The sequence below is a fragment of the Natrix helvetica genome (assembly GCF_964273705.1).
Source record: "Natrix helvetica genome assembly, chromosome: 1".
Lineage (NCBI taxonomy): Eukaryota > Metazoa > Chordata > Lepidosauria > Squamata > Natricidae > Natrix > Natrix helvetica.
Window position 1 is genome coordinate 338,617,164 of NC_138548.1, and position 20,501 is coordinate 338,637,664.

General features: G+C 40.4%; 1 protein-coding gene across 3 annotated transcripts in view; it reads left to right on the forward strand.

Moving 5' to 3' along the window:
* The first annotated feature begins 329 nt into the window (after positions 1-329).
* The window catches only part of FAM3D (FAM3 metabolism regulating signaling molecule D), a 42,237-nt gene continuing 22,065 nt past the window's right edge, over positions 330-20,501 (forward strand). For 2 of the 3 annotated variants that reach the window (XR_014173688.1, XM_081934367.1), the window contains exons 1-6: positions 330-593; positions 684-796; positions 8,650-8,723; positions 13,742-13,852; positions 18,171-18,194; positions 20,259-20,382. Coding sequence is in view for 2 of the 3 variants with exons in the window: in XM_081934367.1 (XP_081790493.1) it covers positions 8,711-8,723; positions 13,742-13,852; positions 18,171-18,194; positions 20,259-20,382 (272 nt within the window). In the remaining variant the exon portion in view is untranslated. The remainder of the gene's footprint in view (positions 594-683; positions 797-8,649; positions 8,724-13,741; positions 13,853-18,170; positions 18,195-20,258; positions 20,383-20,501) is intronic. The other variant, XM_081934368.1, reaches the window with a different exon arrangement.

The following is a 20,501-nucleotide window of genomic DNA, read 5'->3' on the forward strand; positions in this document are numbered from 1 at the left end:
CGAGGTGGGTAAAATGAGGACCTAGATTGTTGGGGGGGGGGGAATAGGCTGACTCTGTAAACCGCTTAGAGAGGGCTATAAAGCACTGTGAAGTGGTATATAAGTCTAAGTGCTAATTGCTATTTCAACTCTGAGCTATAAATATTCTTCTTTTTATAGAGAGAACAAGCGAACAAATCATTGGATAATTGCCACTTTTTAGTCACACCAATATTCTCATTCATTGGACTTTCTCATCAGCACCTGAAATATTTCCTTGTTCTGATTAATATATTGTAGTTTGTTTGACATTTCCTAAGAGAGCTGCGCAGTGCTTGGGTTGAGGAAATTGTTTGCTGTGGCATATGTTCAGTGAGGTTGGGCTTGCCAGAGGATTTAATTTATAGCATAGTCATAAACAGTGCCCCGCCTTTTACTTGTTACGTTCTGGTTCTCCAAGTATCGTGCCCCATTCAGCAATAATCTCCAGGAAGTGAAAGATGCTTGTGAAACACCTATCCTTGTAGAACAACTGAACTAAAAGTCTACTGAGTAGGAAGAAGAACAGGTGGAATGCTGGATGAATATTGGTAGATGCTGGAGCATTAGTCCTGGTGAGTTTCAACTTTATTCAGAGGACAGTGGCACACCTATACAGGTGCATCAGTGGATAACTGCTATGCCGAATGGTACTTTATTTGCAGAATAAAAGCTTTCCCATATCTGAACAGTGAACTGAAGGAGGTTTGTGAAATGCTACAGTGGTCAGCGTTTCAGCCATTCGGTGTTACCCTGCCTACAGCTTGAACTGCCAGAGGTGAGGACATATCTATCTATCGATCTGCTATGAATGTATTCACCTGTCGTTTTCTATCAAGGTACCGTTAGAATGCAAACTCAGGTGCTGCTGAATAGATTTGACACCGGAATAGTGCAAGTAGAAGTGCCCAGATCTTTAATTGCTGCAAACCACTAATGTCTGCCAGTCAAGAAATACAAAGATAGTTCTAAAAGAAAAAAATTAAAACACAAAAAGAAAAAGAATTCAAAATGAAGAGGGTGCACCATTTTAGTAGCGCAGAATATTAAAGAAAAGGTTTTAAAAAGTGCATTGCCATAATACCTCTTGTGATAAGAACTAATCAAACTCATTTTTAACTGAATTGCGTGCAAAACAACACTCGTGACTACTATGCACTCATCCGTCCCTATACAAAAAAAACAAACAGAGCCACATCGATACTTTACCCCCAAAAAATCATTTTTTAAAAGCATAACTAAATAATCTCTCCTTCCCTCTCTCCCCCTTTCTATTTTCCTAACCCAGTCGCTGATTTAAGGTTCCTAGGAAGCTGATATACATCATTCACTGTCTTTGTTTCTTCATCATTGTATTTCTGGGTTGAATTTAGACAGAGCAGGATCTGCTCCCTGGAGCTTTAATTCCGTATTCAGCCCTTAGGCTGATATTCACAGGAACCTTCGCATAATGTCAAATCTCCAGGCTATAAATCATTTCCAAATATTTGGCATATCTTCACCGCAGCATGCCTTAGAGAGAAATGGGGATCAGAAAGAATAGATGAGAGGCACAGAACAGGGGAATGCGGGGATATCACCATACAAATTTGACTCCAGGTTGTTGCATGATAGGCTTCATCCCTGCTCATCCCGTAAACCAGGTGGATTTTTTTCCTGAGGAAACAAAGTTCTCAATTTAAAAAAGGCTGCCAGCCTGGTGTAGAATAATAATTGTTGTCTACAACTTACAACCCATAATTTCTATGGCTAAAGGAGACATTTGTTGTGAATTTTGCCCCATTTTAAGTCCTTCCTTGCCACCATTGTTAAATGAATCGCTGCAGTGGTTAAATTAGTAACACAGCTGTTAAGTGAATCTGGTTTCCCCCATTGGCTTTGCTTGTCAGAAGGTCGCAAAAAGGGATCACGTGACCCCAGGACACTGCAAGCATCATAAATATGAACCAGTTGCCCCGGCAACTGGATTTTTGCCACGTGACCAAGGGATACTTCCACGGTCATAAGCGTAAAAAATGTTCATAAGTCACTTTTTTCAGCGTCATAACTTTGAATGGTCACTAAATGAATTGTTGTAAATCGGGGACTACCAGTCACAGGCAACTTTGGAAGTCCAAAGAACTTCTTTATTCAGCTTTGCCTTCATCTAGTTTACAATTTCAGCCTTATTCTGCTAGAAGCAGAATAAAGGGTTTTCAACTAAAATTATCCAGTGACTTGAATGCAAAGGGATATGACTAAATTACAAGCTAGCTTTGTGCTGGCAGTGAATTCGGGAATTCTGTTTTGTTCTGCAAGCTGAAGTGAACAAATAATTATGATGTCAGATTTGACCAAATATTGCAATGGCATATATTTCAAGGTTTAGTAGTCTCTACCTGAAATCCAATTATAGATTATTGTAATTTTCAGTACAACCTCACTGCTCTTTAGAAGGCCAGATCCTGAAGGTGAAACTCAAGTACTTTGTCCACCTAATGAGAAGGAAGGACTCACTGGAGAAGAGTATAATGCTGGGAACGATTGAGGGCAAAAGAAGAAGGGGACGACAGAAAATGAGGTGGCTGGATGGAGTCACTGAAACAGTAGGCGTGAGCTTAAATGGACTCTGGAGGATGGTAGAGGACAGGAAGGCCTGGAGGAACGTTGTGTATGGGATCGCGATGGGTCAGACACGACTTCGCAACTAACAACAACAAAGAATAACCATTCCAGTATGACACCCTGTGAAAGTGTTTCAGTTATAAATCCCAGTATTTGCCCTGGTTACGATGGTTGCGAATTTTGGATATACAGGTAGTCCTCTACTTACAACAGTTCATTTAGTGACCATTCAAAGTTACAACAGCACTAAAAAAAAGTGTCTTATAACCATTTTTCACTCTTATGACCGTTGCAGCATTCCTGTGGTCACATGATTTACAGTCAGCTGCTTGACAACTGACTCACCTTTATGACGGTTGCAGTATCCCGAGGTCATGTGATCCCCTTTTGCAACCTTCTGACAGCAAAGTCAATGGGGAAACCGGATTCATTTAACAACCATGCTACTAATTTAACAACTGCAAAGATTCACTTTACAATTGTGGCAAGAAAGGTCATAAAATGGGGCAAATTAACAAGTCTCTCACTTAGAAACATAAATTTGGGGCACAATTGTGGTCATAAGTTGAGGACTACCTGCATTGGTCATCACATCTGCCTTAATTATTTCGTGCAGTCAGTGCCAGGATTTCCTGTTATGTTGGCATTAAAACACCCATATCTCATCATTGCTCAAGAATTAACACTTATTTTGACTAGGATGTATATCAGTTACCATGCTGGGAATGGGATGGTCTTTGAGATCCTGACGTTCCTTGCCGTTGGTCCAGCAGCTTTTTTAAAGCCTGTCCTTTGAAATGGAAACAGAGGTGGTATGCTGTCGGTTCGTACCAGTTCGGGTGAACCGGTAGCGGTGGCGCTGCGAGGCTCCGCCCACCCACCCAGACGTCATCACGGACCTTCTGTGCATGCTCCAAACTGGTAGTGAAGAAAAGAGGATACCATTACTGAATGGAAACCAGTTATAATATTCTGGACACGAATATTCTGGTCTGAAACCAACAGTTGTCTGGGGCATCACAGGCTACAGAAGATTGCGTTTTGTAAAACTTTTTGATTAGCCTTGAAATGGCCACATCTGACGGTCCAGAGGAGAATTTGAACATTCCTGAATTCTCTGAAACTTTCATGTCCTACAACGGTCATTTTTGCTTACCCCCACACTTAGTCCACAAGGTTTTCCTCACATTTAGCAGTAAAATGTCCTGATTTATCAAATGTTTAGCCTGGTTTACATTTCGGCATTGTGGTGAAGGGCAGCCATGTTTTCCCATCTTGCCGTTAGCAATGTCTGCTTGGGTGAATGTCTGCATTTGGGAATTATATTTGTATTAATGTAAAATTCGGGGGGCTTAGCTTGTACAGCGCAGTCATTACTATTCATTATTCTTTCTTGTATTTTTAATTATCTAATGATCAAAGTTCCCTGGGCAGATCGTAAAGTGACTTAAAGCATTACAGATTTCTAAAAATGTTTCTAAAAGAAAAACATCAAAACAGTACAATGCAATTAAAGGAGCGCAGTGCAATTAAATATATTTATTTCTTTAGAAAATTTATATGGCTGCCTACCCACACATGGAGACTCAAGGCGGCTTACAAGGACATAAAAACACAACATAAAAGAAATGAAAAGAATAATAATAATAAAATAACATTTTTTCTAAATGGTAGAAAACATGGAATCCACTGTCACAATGCAGAGTGGGAACTTAAAATCGATTTCCCTATAAAGCTACAAAGATGCTTTTCTATTTCTAAGAGAAATTGTTTTCCGAATGGCTCCCCCCAAATTAAAATTAAAATGATTAATTTTACTCACTTGCAACCAGCAGCCTTACTTCAGTTGACAGGGGCACTAAGAGTGGGGCATCCAGCAATGGTAAACTTTCTTGATAAGCACTCAGTAATAGCACTTAGATTTATATGCCACCCTGACACTTATATTTTATTTTTATTTTGTTTTGTTTAGTTTGTCAAGCATGTACAAGATAACAGGTATAAGATGGGCATGAACAAGGGAAATGAGTACAAATAAACGGGGACAGTAGGACAGGGATGGAAAGCATGCTGGTGCGCTTATGCATGCCCCCTTTGTGGACCTCTTAGGAATGGGATGAGGTCCACAGTTGACAGTTTAAGGTTGAAGCTGTGTGGGTTAGAGGATGTAACAATGGAGTCAGGTAGAGCATTCCAGGCATTGACCACTCTGTTGCTGAAGTCATATTTTCTGCAATCGAGTTTGGAGTGGTTTACTTTGAGTTTGTATCTATTGAGGTTGAAGCTGAAGTAGTTGTTGACAGGTAGGATGTTTTATATATACCGCTTCACAGTGCTTTACAGCCCTCTCTAAGTGGTTTACAGAGTCAGCATATTGCCCCCAACAATCTGGCTCCTCATTTTACCAACTTTGGAAGGATGGTAGGTTGAGTCAACCTTGAGCCAGTCAGGATTGAACTGCTGGCAGTGATCAGAGTTATACTGCATTCCAACTACTGCATCACCACGGCTCTTACACTGTGGAAGAAAGCATGCAAAAATTGGACCCATATCTTGGGCCTACAGCCACGGGCTTACATTGCCCTGTTTTGACTATAGGTTTATTTCTACTAGAGTAGATCAATCTAGTTCAACTTTGAGTTCTGACTTCCAGGGAAGAAATGGGAGACAGAAGATTCTGACTCCGCCAGAATCACAGCTGACAACTGGGATGGAATGAAGAGCCAGCAAATAGCCTGGATCTTTGCCATTCCTCTTGTGACAAGGAAAGGACTTGAGACCACCCATAAGTGCTCCGGAACACTTGCTCCTCATGAGGAGACCACAGAACATTGGTCTCTGGTGGCTTTATTGCTCAAGGAGATAGGGGGATAAGCATCTTGCTCAAACTGATGCCTTTAAAAGGATACTAAGTTTGCATACTTCTTTTTCTAATCACTTAAAAATATTACTAATAGCTGCCTTTCAGCTATCTTTGATTGACAGGTTTGATAGCATCAGTTGAGTTTCTGTTAATCCTTAGTGAAAGAAGTTTTAAATACAATTTTGGGACTTTAAAAAATGGATGGGAAGAAATTAACAGCAAAAGAATGATTACCGCTTTGATTTTAGGAAGGACAATGGATCTAAACACATTTGAAATAAGATTTTGGAATTAATTATAAGATACCTTCCCATGGGAAACATGCTTTTGTTTTGAATACTCTTTTGAAAAACAAGATAGGATGAGTCTTTGGGAGTTCAACACTAGTGAAAACTACAAGAAATTGAATTCTTTAATTGTTGTTCTTACAATTAAAGAAGAATACTTAAATTCAACTTAAAAATACAGAATAAAGAAAAGTATTTTAATATTAGACACACTGATGGATATTTTAAACAATGGACAGACTTTAATTTAAAAAGTGTCTGCCTATATACTGTAAATAGATTCTGTTTAAAAGATGTTATGGGAGAGGAATCTGTTTTATTTATTTCATTTATTGAGACTGATTTGAAAGTGGATGTTAAAATGACAGGATACAAGAGACATAAAAAAAAAACATTTAACTGTGCATACAAAAGTACATTGTCTTAACAACTAAAAGGGATATACAAGTAATAAGAAAGTAGCCTGGATGATGTAAGTCATTTTCTGTGCTACACTGCATTTTTATTAATTATTTTAATCATAATGTTTATTTCTGAGCAGATATTTTCCTAATAAACGTTCTCAGGGTGTGAGGATTAATAAACAGCATGCAAAATTCACAGAGCTGTGAGTTGTATGTGAATTTTCAAATGCAAAATGAAATGCATTTATTGAAATATCCACTGTACCAAGTAGCTTTCTCCCAATTTTAATTGCAAATGTCACCAACTTAAAGCATATTGTTATACTTTGGGAGGGCAATGATCTGGATGAATACTGTAGCCTTGATTTGTTCCTTACAGTTTATTCCTTGATTTGTTCCTTATATTTCAACATCCTTGTTTAGACAAGGAATGAATTTCGACTTGTGGATTACACAGCTGTGTTTACCTTTGTATGCAGTTCTTTGATTGCGCACTTAACTCAATTATTTTATCTCTTTAAACTTTGAAGCTGAAGGCATCAAAGTGAAGCCGGATCTCCGGTAAACCACCTTACCACCTTTGTGTTGCGAAACAGTTACAATCAATTCTCTGGGGAAGAGAAAGAGGAAGCAGAAGGGGAAGAAAAAGAAAATAGAAAGAGCTAATCTCTTGTTGGCTTTTAGAAGCCTGTGCTATGGTTTGGGTTAAATAGTAAAGGGGCTGGATTAGGCACAGTGTTTCCTGGTGACATTTTTCCACTGCAGTGCATGATGTTAAGCTGCCGATCCTCTTCAGTTTGAAAAAGCTCCATGGAAGAATCTTGGGATATAATTAAAGCTCTGAATTCCAGAAAAAACTGAGGTCCAGTAGAGAAAGTACTTATGCAGTGAAACAGGACATCCATTCTTGGTCAGCTCACATCAACTTTCAGAACGTCACTGAATTTCTCATCACAACTTGATGGTCTTCTTGCAGATCTTTCGTTACCAACATCTTCACTGCTAGAAGGAATGAGGTTTGCTCTCTCTTTTATGTAGGAGATGACCAGGCTGATCCTGATGGAGGAATCAAATACGTCATCAGCCATCAGTCCCTTCACGCCCACAAAAGATTTACGTTCAGCCCACTTTGAATATTCCCGGTACTTTGATCTACCACCAATTGCTTGGACTACCCATTTGAACTGCCTGAATCCCCTGATTTCTCTGGCACTTGACAGTGGTTTGCTCTGTAGAGTTGGTGGCAGTAGGGTTTTCTCCAAGGATATCGCCCAAAAAACAATGATCTGGGGTCTGCAATTCTATAATGTCTTTTGCTTAATCTGAAGTAACCAGCTGAGCTATACAGGTAGGCATTCTAAGGGTAGAGGAGCTGAATTCAGATCAGTTCTCCAGAACTGGTCAGAACCTGCTTATTGCCACCTCTGGTCCATGGCCATGGTCCGTGGTCACAAAAGGTATTTAAAAGGGGCCCATAGTGGAAAGGGGGCCCATAGGAAAAGAAAAAGAGAATTGGAAAAGAAAAGGAAAGAAAAAAGTTTCAATATCCCCTTTCTACTTTTTGTTTATTCATTAGTTTTAATGGAAGTTAAAACAGAAGTGCTTTGCTGGGAGATTAAAAAAAGAGAAAAAATTGCCATGAGAGTACAATAAAACTTATGAACAACTAGAAACAATAAACAATGCCTGGCTGCTCTTAGGCAGCATAGTGGGGGTTTTTTTTTCTTTTAATCTGTATGAGATCAGCATATAATTGTTTGCTGTCTGAGATGATCCTGTGAAAGCCAAGACATCTACAGTGTGTGTCTATCAAGCTGCACATTTACAATCAAAGCCCTTCTTATTGGCATTGCATAAGCAATATGCTTTAAATGGTAGCAGTGCTTCATTTGCATGGTTGTAGCTGCCATCTTGAATTTTTAAACTGTCGCCTCCCCAGATTCCAGTCATCACAAGTTTAGTAATATTCAAAGCAATGTGTGATTGTTCAATCATAGAGTGGTTAGCATGAAATCCTTGATCAGGCATGAAATTCATCAACGGTCCTTAAACTAATCTTCATTATAGCCCCATAGAAACAGTGGTGGGTTATGACCGGTATGCCCTGGTACGGGCATACCGGTGCCTGCCGGGAGCACTGGGTACCGTTCCAGCACTGCGCGTGTTCATGTGGTGGACGCCAGGCCCCGTTGCACCATACCAGTTGCAACAGGATCCGGGACCCACCACTGCATAGAAAGCAATAGATACTGTAGATTGAAGAAGGTTGAGGTATCAGTGTATTAAATAAAAATAATTTCTGTTGTTTATCAAGCAGCAGTAAATATCCATATCATTCGTGCTGAGGAATTATGAACATGTTTGAATTGTTCACATCTCAAAATAACTCTCTCCACATCATACTACATACTGTTTAATTCTACAGCAGTTAACATTCTTCCAAGTAAGTTCTTTGGTCTTTTTTCTTTAACAGGTTAGCTGGTGTCCTTTTGTGATAAACTTCCATACATCTTTCACTGCACTGGAATAAAAACATGCGAGCAACAAGTAAGTAACAGAGTTACTTAGGAGAGATGAGCAAGGTTGAAATACGATGAATGAATGAATGAACGAACGAACGAACGAACAAGCAAATGAATGAAACTGAGAGGCTCTGATAGGGAAAGAAAAAAGATTCAAAAGTTATTATTATTATTATTATTATTATTATTATTATTATTATTATTATTATTATTATTATTATCACATTTCTAAACCGCCCCCTCTCCCAAAAAGGGACTCGGGGCGGTGTACAGTCCACAATAAATCACAGATAAAATACAAATATAAATAAAGCTATAAATATATGTATGTATGTGGAGGAGGTTAAAATTAAGAGTCCTGTACAGAAGAATAAATATGAGGCTAAAAGCCCTAAAAACAATTAAAACTAAAACATTACCCTTAAAATAACCAGATGAGAATATACTACCAGGAGTTCATAGATGTAACATTTATAATCATGCCAGGCCAGCTAGTCGGAACAGGTGAGTCTTCAATTTTTGACGGAAGGAGCGGAAGTCCGAGGTGGTTCTAATGTCGGGGGGGAGGTCATTCCAGAGGGTTGGGCCCATCACAGAGAAGGCTCTACTCCTCGGCGCCGCCCGCTGGCATTGCCTAGTGGACGGCAATGTTTTTAGTTCTCACAGCTGATCATTGCCATTCATCTTCCACCAGATATTTTTGGATATTTTAGTCCATAACATCAGATGTCATCAGCTCCTAGATTTCGGCTCTTTAGATAAAGCAGATATTCCTGATTCTATCAGAAAAAAACTTTTGCCAGCATGACAACTGACAGATGTTTCAAGTAAATCTAACATCATTATCAAAACACCAAAGCAGAAATAGGGAGGGGAAAAATTAACTTGCACATAGGAATGTCTACAGGTGCAATACAGTTTTTTTTTCCTTTTGAAAATAAATATCATGAAAGGGATGTCCATCAATCTAACATTGGACTGTTTGTGCAAAGCTGTTTGTTTCTTTGTTTCATGCATCCCCATGGAGTCATACTTCGATCCCGGACTCCTATATTCTATACTTGAGGAAGACCCAGACTAACTTCTGGGCCAACTAAAGACGTAATGTCTATTTCTCACTGGTTGCACAAGAATAGATACTCCTATGGGACAAAAGATTGCTTTGTGGCCCAAAGGAGGATACTTCATGTCTCCCCAATGGGTAGATATAAATCCTTCTTTGAACAAGCCACCAGAGTAACAATCTGTCCAGCAGCATCCTGCTTTTTGAATGTTCCTTTCAGTGGCTGCCCATTCATTTGAGGCACTGACTACACATGGAAAGTTTCTGAGTCCCCCACCCAGAGTGTGGGAACTAACTGGTCTAGCAGCTTTGTAAAGATCTATGACATTGTCCAACTTCAAAGTTCCTTCTCTTTCAGGGTCAGATAAAAGATCTTGGGAAGGAACAAGCAGGCAGAGGATTTGAGTTACAGTTGTAGGGTTGGCTTAATTTTCCTCCCATTTTCCCTACCACCATATTAATTAGATGGAGTTGTGTCAGCCTTGTGGGGGGGGGGGGTCTAGGCAGGAAATATGAGCAGAGTCTACTTTATTGTAAGGCTACATTAACAGAATCCCACAAATCTGAAAGTGGATTTCTCCCCTGTTGCAACACAATAACAGCCCAACTTCTTGGACTCTTCTTAACAGCCCAAGAAGCTAGAGACAGTTTATGCCACTTACCACAATCACATTCCTGCTGCAGGCTAAGCTGCCTCTTATCTGACTGACTGCAGCTCTTTTCCATCTCCCAAGGTTATTTCTCCATAACATTACAAGTTGAGAGTGAATTATTGACCCAAAAGAACTATACTTTGTCCTCTCTAGCAGTCCTTATTGTAGTCCCTGGTGATATATTGGCCACTGTTCTCTCTGCTAAGCTGGTGGCCAGCCTGCCTGGATGGGCAGATTCATATTTTAAATCTCCTGACTGGCAAATGAATAGAAAATGGCATTTCATGCCTTTCTTACCAACAGACATCTGATTGTTTGTTTGACCTCTAAACTGCAATACCCATGGCCTACCTTGTAGCATGCAAGAGTAATTAAAACAGAAACGTAAAATGTGCAACTCCCAAAGTTGATATCACCTAGCATGGGAATTTGCAGGAATGCTCCCAGCTGGAATAATCAAATACATGGATTTGGAAGAATGGATTTGACCTGGAGAATTCAAATCTATGTTGATACAAAATTTATTCTGTAGGATTGCAAGGTTCAGGCTCTAAAACAAAACTTTGCTACAGCCTAAAACCGTTGTATCTGTCTTTGCTTCTCTCTTTATGAATTTGCTTTAGCTTGTTCAAGCATACTGTTTTAGAGAGGGATCCAACGAATGAACTGAAAAGTTACATTATTGGGGGCCTTAATATTTGTTATTAAGAATGCAATAATCTTATTGCATTCTTTGATAATGTGACAAAATTAGTGGACCAGAGGAATGCTGTCGATATAGTTTACTTGGACTTCAGTAAGGCTTTTGATAAGGTAGACCATAACCTACTACTAGATAAAGTAGAAGAATGTGGGTTATATAGCATCACCACCAGATGGATTCGTAACTGGCTGACCAACCGCACTCAACGTGTAGTTCTCAATGGAACTGCATCTACATGGAGGGAAGTATGCAGTGGAGTACCCCAAGGCTCTGTTTTGGGCCCAGTACTATTCAACATCTTCATCAATGATTTGGATGAGGGAATAAATGGGGAACTCATCAAATTTGCAGATGACACCAAGCTGGCAGGAATAGCCAACACTCCAGAAGATAGGCTTAAGATACAGAAGGATCTTGACACACTTGAACATTGGGCACTATCTAATAAAATGAAATTCAATGGTAAAAAGAGTAAGGTTCTACATTTAGGCAACAAAAATGGAATGCACAGGTACAGTATAGGTGATACCTTGCTCAGTAGTAGTAACTGTGAAAGGGATCTTGGAGTCCTAGTGGACAACCATTTAAATATGAGCCAGCAGTGTGCAGCAGCTGCCAAAAAAGCCAACACAGTCCTAGGCTGCATCAACAGAGGGATAGAATCAAGAGCACGTGAAGTGTTAATACCACTTTATAATGCCTTGGTAAGGCCACACTTGGAATACTGCATTCAGTTCTGGTCACCACGATGTAAAAAAGATGTGGAGACTCTAGAAAGAGTGCAGAGAAGAGCAACAAAGATGATTAGGGGACTGGAGACTAAAACATATGAAGAACGGTTGCAGGAACTGGGTATGTTTAGCTTAAGAGAAAGAAGGACTAGGGGAGACATGATAGCAGTGTTCCAATATCTCAGAGGTTGCCACAAAGAAGAGGGAGTCAAACTATTCTCCAAGGCCTCTGAGGGTAGAACAAGAAGCAATGGGTGGAAACTAATCAAGGAGAGAAGCAACTTAGAACTGAGGGGAAATTTTCTGACAGTTAGAACAATTAATCAGTGGAACAGCTTGCCTCCAGAAGTTGTGAATGCCCCAACACTGGAAGTCTTTAAGAAGATGTTGGATAGCCATTTGTCTGAAATGGTATAGGGTCCCCTGCCTAGGCAGGGGGTTGGACTAGAAGACCTCCAAGGTCCCTTCCAACTCTACTATTGTATTGTATTGTATTGTATTATTTTCCTTAGATTAAGGTTTTATGAGGTGCACAAAACCTTAATCTTTTATTATTTCCACTTTCAGAAATCTGTGGCCACTTCTCCTCCTCCTCCTCACTATCTCTGTCATTGTACAAGTTGGTTATGATAGTCCTTCCAAAAACAGGTCATCATTGTTAATTTTCCAGGGTTTTGTGAGGAAAGTTTTCCTCACAAAAAGTAATTTTGTGAGGACTGAAAGGACTGAATTCAGCACCTGGATTTGCCCTCACCTAGCTTTGTCTTGCATATTTTCTCCATTCTTTTAAGTTTTCTTTTAAGTTTTGTAATATGTGTTTTTAACGCTGTACGCTGCCCTGAGTCCTTTGGGAGAAGAGCAGCATATAAATCCAACAAAACAAACAAAACAAACAAACATTCTGACCTCCATTATTCAGAGGATCCTTCATTTTCTATATTATCATCCTTGTTTATTGGCTGCATAATGACTCGGTGGCTGGTTTTACATGTCATCCCAAGCCATAAGCCATGGTTTACAATTCACAAAATCCAAACAAACCACAGTGCAACTTGGTAGAATGTATGAATCTTGGCTAGTGGCAGATTTTATTTTCCTGGGCTCCAAGATCACCGCAGATGGGAACTACAGCCAAGAAATTAAAAGACACTTGCTCCTGGGATTGAAAGCTATGGCAAATCTAGACAGCATACTGAAAAGCAGAGACATTACCCTGCCAACGAAAGTGCATATAGTGAAGGCTATGGTTTTCCCAGTTGCAATGTATGGCTGTGAAAGTTGGACCATAAGGAAGGCTGAGCACCAAAGAATTGAGGCCTTTGGTGCTGGAGGAGACTCCTGCGAGTCCCTTGGACTGCAAAGCGATCAAACTAGTGAGTCCTAGAGGAGATCAACCCTGACTGCTCTTTAGAAGGCCAGATCCTGAAAATGAAACTCAAGTACTTTGGCCACCTAATGAGAAGGAAGGACTCACTGGAGAAGAGCCTAATGCTGGAAAAGAATGAGGGCAAAAGAAGAAGGGGATGACAGAGAATGAGGTGGCTGGATGGAGTTCCAGAAGCAGTAAGCGTGAGCTTAAATGGACTCCAGAGGATGGTAGAGGACAGGAAGGCCTGGAGAAACGTTATCCATGGAGTCAGGATGGGTCGGACATGATTTTGCAAGTAACAACATGAATCTTGGCAGAGGTTGAACAAGCCATAAGCCATGGATTACTTTAACTATGGACTGTTGAATAGATTGAATGAAAATGAGATGACACATAAAAGGATTGGTGATATTGTTGACATTTAGGCTGCAGAGCAAAAATTGGTTGTTATGAATTTATTTGGTAACACACCCAGCTTTCTCAATTCGTCTTGTACCTGACCTTCTGTCTTCCATCTGGCCTAGGTGTGCTGAGGATTGTGGTGGTGCTGTTTACTTTAGTTGCAACCTGGCTTTTTGCCAGCACCTATTTGAAGAACACAAGCGTGCATTCAATCAATGTGAAGACGTGGCTGAGTAAGTTATAATAAATGATACTTCTTTCATCTCGGCTCCGTTCCATCTTTTTTTCCTTCTTCTTTTGCCCACTAGGCTCTTCCAGCTTAATGCCACAAAAAAATAAAAGGAAAAGAGTCTCTTTTGCTGTTTTCCATCTTTTCCATCTAAACTGCAGTCCTGGGAAGAATGGATTGTCTGCATGACATTGTTGGGAGAAATATCCATCTAGTTCAGTTCCAAGTTGGGAAAAAGACACTGGAAACATAGAGGCTGATAGGAAACATGTTTTTTGATGAAGTCGTACCACATGGGTTTGTGGCTCTCATCAGCTGGCCACATGGAGTTGATAGTGATGGGTTCATATACCTTCTTGGAGCTTTGCATTTGAGCTTCCTGTTCCTGGGCAAGAACATTTATTCTATTGGCTGTTGTCAGACTCTCATGGGGTGATGTAGGGTTATGCAGGGGTCATAGCTGGCTCCATAGGCAGAAGAGAAAATGCAAATCCTAGGTGTTTGTCTGAGCTCCCAAATTTGGTTGAAGTTTGAAATGACTGAAATACCCTTAGGAGATTGTGCAATGTAGTGAGCTCTGTGTCTTCTGCTAAATAGTGGTGGGTTAATCCTATTATGACCTGAAGGATCATATCCTGTTCTTAATTCTATCACCCTGGAGCTGAAGGTCTTTTGTTTTGAAGATAGGATGGCCCAGTCTTTCTTCATGGGTGCAAAATATACTATATTGCCAAAAATATTCGCTCACCTGCCTTTACTCGCATATGAACTTACTGTAATACAGCTGACAGTTGATTGTGGAATATTTAGGAGCGAGGAAATTTCACGACTGGATTTGTTGCATATTTTTAAAAGAGTGGAAGAGTGTGTGCATGTGCACAGGCTGTGGGTTTTAAAGTTGTCTGAGTGAATCCAGGAAGAGGGAAGAGGCAGAGGGGCTGGAAGCGTGTGTCCTGTGCACAGGCTGTGAGTTTTAAAAATGTCTGAGTGAATCCAGGAAGAGGGAAGAGGCAGAGGGGCTGGAAGAGTGAGGGCTGTGCACAGGCTGTGGGTTTTAAAAACGTCTGAGTGAACCCAGAAAGAGGGAAGAGTCAGAGGGGCTGGAAGCATGTGTTCCTATAGTATCTTCCAGCCCCTCTGCCTCTTCCCTCTTCCTAGATTCACTCAGGTGTTTTTTAAAACCCACAGCCTATGCACATGCATACACTCTTCTAGCAGCCCCTCTGACTCTTCCCTCTTCCCCAACATCCTCCCCCACCCCGGCCACTCACCAGTTCTTTCTCCTTCTGGTTCTTCTTCTGAGAACTCTTCAGCAGCATGGTGAGGATGGGCAGGGCAAGTGAAAGAGCGAATGAGGGGAAGGAGTGTTCTGGTATAGGGCCTCCTGACCAATGGGTATGGGAAGCCACACTAAATTTCACCATCCAGTACGGCTGTATCGGACCGTACGGGTTGAAACCCATCCCTGTCTCTGGTTGATAAATATACAGCTGCCCCTTCCCTGTTTAATCTGTTCATTAACGTTGTGATTGAATCCATGAACAAATCTGACAACAACGCCCTCAATTTAGCAGGCTGCAAGATCATAAAATCAATGTACTCAGATGATGCAATCCTTATTTCTTGTTCTCCCTAGAGTTCCAAAAGATCATGAAAGGGCACAGGTGGGAAACAAGTATTTCCCACCTGCCTTTTGGTCACCATGATGTAAAAAAAGATGTGGAGACTCTAGAAAGAGTGCAGAGAAGAACAACAAAGATGATTAGGGGACTGGAGACTAAAACATATGAAGAATGGTTGCAGGAACTAGATATGTCTAGTTTAATAGAAAGAAGGACTATGGGAGACATGATAGCAGTCTTCCAATATCTCAGGGGTTGCCACAAAGAAGAGGGAGTCAAACTATTATCCAAAGCACCTGAGGGTAGAACAAGAAGCAATGGGTGGAAACTAATCAAGGAGAGAAGCAACTTAAAACTAAGGAGAAATTTCCTGACAGTGAGAACAATTAATCAGTGGAACAGCTTGCCTCCAGAAGTTGTGAATGCCCCAACACTGGAAGTCTTTAAGAAGATGTTGGATAGACATTTGTCTGAAATGGTATAGGGTTTCCTGCCTAGGCAGGGGGTTGGACTAGATGACCTCCAAGGTCCCTTCCAACTCTGCTATTGTATTGACTCCTGTTTTTTTTCTCACCATAAGGTAAAGCAGTTCTTCTCCTACAATTTCCCCAGGCTCATGTTCTTAGAGTGCAAGAGCAGGAAAAGATCAAGTCTTCCTTCCATATTTAAGATGTGACTGGGATTGAACATTCCTCTAGGAAAAAATAGGAAGGGCTGTCTTTTCTCTCTACTCTAAATAGAAAAAGACTTCCTTTCTGCAGAAGAAGATTATAGTAATAGCTTCCACCAGAGCAGAGGAAGATAGGGTAGAGGGTGACTGAAAATAAGGGTCAACATGGGAACAGTTTCATTCACTGAAACATTTGTCCCTGAAATTATTTGTCTTGATGGGGGCACGTGTGGACCTTAAGATCAGATGCCGTTTCTGGCTTCTGCTAGAGCATAGTACAGAGATAATGTTTCAGATTCATAATATTCTTGTTCCTTCTTATTTTCCTGTTTTATATTGTTCTGTACTGATTAAACTGCTTTGATATTTTCTTTTAATGGGAACCAGTAGAGAAAACGTTAAACAAATCAGTCATCTGAATTTCCACCTAAAAGGCAAATATTTGCTTGTGTTAGTCCCCAGGAGTCTTTGGATTGTGGCCAGGTAGAAATGTGAGTTAATAAATGTTCTGTATGCTCATATCATCTTAGGGCTAAAAGTTATTAGAGATATAAGCTCTTTTTTACATGCAAATTCAATCCTCCACTTTCTAATCTCCATCCACTTACACCCTTGCAAGTCAAGGAGAAACATCTAATGGAGATTCCACTTGTGAATATCAGTAGAAGTTTCACCAAATTGAGAAGTTTCCTATAATAACTTTCTCTAGTACATGTTGGTTCTATTTAAAATCCCAAAAGCACAAACAGAAGATCCTTTGGGCATTTTTTTTTTACTTAACCTAGGAACGTAAAGCACAGAGAGGATTTTGAGAGTTTATGACTACAATTATGTCTTCGTCCCTGCTTTCAGACATCAGATTAGAAGGCTGAAGTCTTGCATAATTCTATTGCTGGTCTCCAAAGTCAAACTGGGTTTTGTAGTAGATGAAACTTGGGTAACTGTTGCAGTTCAGGAGTCATAGCTCAGCCTCCTGAACTTCTTGAAGACTGAAGTGGGCTGTGAGTGTGTAATATTATTGCAGGTGTTGAGGCAAATTTTGTGAGTTTTACAGTGGAATAGAAAATCTTTTGGAGACCCATTAATTCCATCACTTCTCTTCAATTCTCTCTAATCTTCAGGTGATAGGCAATTGCACCATTGCATTCAGTTGTTCTGCTGAATTTCATCAACACAGCCTAAAATAGCCAGCCCCAGACTAGTCAAATTTCACTGCAATAGTATCTCTTTCATATGTTTTATTGTATACATAAAAGAGAAGGAAGTGAAAGAAAGGGAAAAAACTGCAAAAAAATCTTCATCTTTCAAGTACAATAAAAACTGTTCACATATGTATTCATGCCATGTTATGCAATTAAATTATTACACTTTATCAGTTCACTCAATTATAGGAAACAAGTGGGAAATTAAAGTGATAAATTATTTTAATTTATAAATACTCCTTTAGGAGTCCTAGTGATAACATCTTATTTAAATATAGAGAGTAAAATGAATTCTTTTAGGCCACTAGACTTTGAGGGAAAACTGCTACCTTCCACACCTCATTTTATCTATTTTGATGAATCATGGAAGCATGCAATATCTATTTCTGTTATCTCTCACTTAAAAGAAAAAAGAAAAAAAACCTAGGATTTTGTGAGGCAAAGCTTTGCTTTGCTTTCAAATCATGAGGATTACCTCAGAGATTTCTTTTTTGTGGGGACAAGGAACTATACTGTAACCCAGGGGTGTCCAAACTTGGGAACTTTAAGACTAGTGGACTTCAACTCCCAGAATTCCCCAGCCAGCCATGCTGGCTGGGGAATTCTGGGAGTTAAAGTCCACAAGTCTTAAAGTTCCCAAGTTTGGACACCCCTGCTGTAACCCATAGCATATTTTTCAGTGGTCAACTTTTAAATGAATGAGACCAAAAGGTTTTGGTCCCTTTTATTCTGGAGGCTCTCAAATCCATTCATAAAACAATCAGTAAGAGAGCTGATTCTAATCTGATTTAAAATACTCTGTTTTGTCTTTTCTGATGGCTTCTGCAGAGTCACGCACTGGATCAAGTACAAGTGAGTACATTTCTTTCAGTATTCTTTCTTTTTCTTTTTATCTTTTTATCAGAACCATAGTTTTCTGTGGTTATAATTTTAGGACAAAGCCCCTCAGGACCAAACCCCTGAGAATAAACATTGGTCACCCCCAGAATGTCCAAGGTCTACTTTTCCTCCTCCTTGTTCCAGCCAGCCTTCTTCTCCATGCACACCTTTGTCTCCTTTCTTGTAAAGATGAGAAGACAAAGCTGCCGTGATATTTTCCCCTCAATTAAGAGGCTTGGTGGGCATGGCAGGGGAAGGATACTGCAAAGTCTCCATTCCCATCCCACTCTGGGGCCAAAGATGGCATTTGCCGGCTCTCCGAACTACTCAAAATTTCTGCTACCGGTTCTCCAGAACCTGTCAGAACCTGCTGGATTTCACCCCTGATTAAGAACCAGGACAAAATGGCTTCTTTTCCTTTCCTTTCCTTGCAAATGTATTGGTACAGAAAGTAAAGGAGCCCATATACTTGGTCTCTTAGATTAAGAGGTCCAAGAAATCCTTCTTAGTGTGTCTGGTCCTTTTTTGTCTAATCCAAACTAACAAATTCTACCCCAACAACTTTTAGGACCAGTTCAGAGGTGAGTTCCTACCGGATCGCACCGGTTTGGTGGAACTGGTAGTGGAAATGGCAACTGGGTCTCTGAACCGGTAGGGGCGGCATTCTCACCACACCCACAAACCGGTTCCCTGGTCGCCACAATATCTTTTTTTGACCTTTTTAAATGTTCTGCACCCGCGCAGATCTATTTATAGGCAAAATCGCACCCACACTGAACCGGCAGCAATGCCAACAGAAACCCACCCCAGGACCAGTTGAAGCTCAGACATGATCACTGATGCTAATAGAGTTTACCTATTGATGTCTGAGACCTAGTTCCTTTCTTTTCCTCATCAGATGCAGGGCTGGCTCCACATTTGGAGGGGTCATTGGCATCCTTACTACTATCAATGATGCATGGCAGAGTTATCTGGCTGCCTCTGGCTGGAGGCAGTGCTCCAATTAGTATTGTCCAACTGGACCTATCAAATGGAATACGTTGTCGACATCAGTAGTGGACCTAAGACAGCCAAACTCTAGCCTTGACCCTGTCAGCTGGTATCTCAATGCAATTAAGGTCATTGATACAGTTTCCAACAGAAAATTACTAACTAGGCTTTGCTCTGACCATTCAGAAAGAGAGACATTAATGGGTGGAAACAGACAAGGAAGGCTATCACAAAGCAAAATGGACATTCAACAGATGGCCAATATCATTCTTGGTCCCGTGCACCCATAAAATGATTGGAAATATTTGGGGGAAATGTACAGGCTGGCCCTTGACACATGACCACAACTGGGAGCAGAATTTCCATTGCTAAGCAAGGATCAACTTTATTATCTCTTTTGCCATGGTTTTTAAGCAAATCACTGTAGTTGGTAACTGAATCGTGTGATTGGGGAATCTGGCTCCCCCATTGACTCTCTTGGTAGATGCCAGCTGAGAAGGTCATGAATGATGATCATATGTTACACACACCAGAGGTAGGGTCCTACCTATTCAGTCCGGTTCAGCCAAATAGGTAGCAACTCCGGCGGATACGTGATCATACCAGTTCTATGATCGGCAATGCCGCCTTGATTTTCTGTTCTGCACATGCGCAGAACAATCTTCATTTTAAAAATGTAATTTTCATTTGTTGTGTAGTGCTGTGCGCATGCGCAGATCGTTTTAAAGGAAACTGCGTGACTTGTGGGGAATTCTGTGATAATCATAACTATAAGGCAGGGGAATTCTGGGAGTTGAAGTTCCCAAGTCTTAAAGTTCCCAAGTTTGGACACCCCTGCTAGAAGGACTGGTCGCAAAAAAATAAAAAATTCACCGCCATGGTAACTGTGCATGGTTGCTTAATGATTATAAGTCAGAGACTTACTTGTACAGAACTTGTATTAATGATGTGGTAGATGGGTCCCAATTAACAGAAGAGATCTCTCACATAATATAATTTACGGGATACCTTCTTTTTTTAAAAATCCCTTCTTAATTTTCTTGCCAGAAACACCACTAGCACCAAATAAGTGCAATAACAGAAGACCATGTCCCGAATATACTTTTGCATTCAAAATCATCAGTGGTGCAGCAAATGTGGTTGGTCCTTCCATATGCTTTGATGGCAACATGTAAGTTTGGTGCAGTCGGTGTACTTGTTGTACATATTCATTTCATAGGCTTTGGTGTTTGTCTTTACCAGTCATGCTGGTGGAACTTCAACTCTCAATCTCTGTCTTCGTTTGCATTT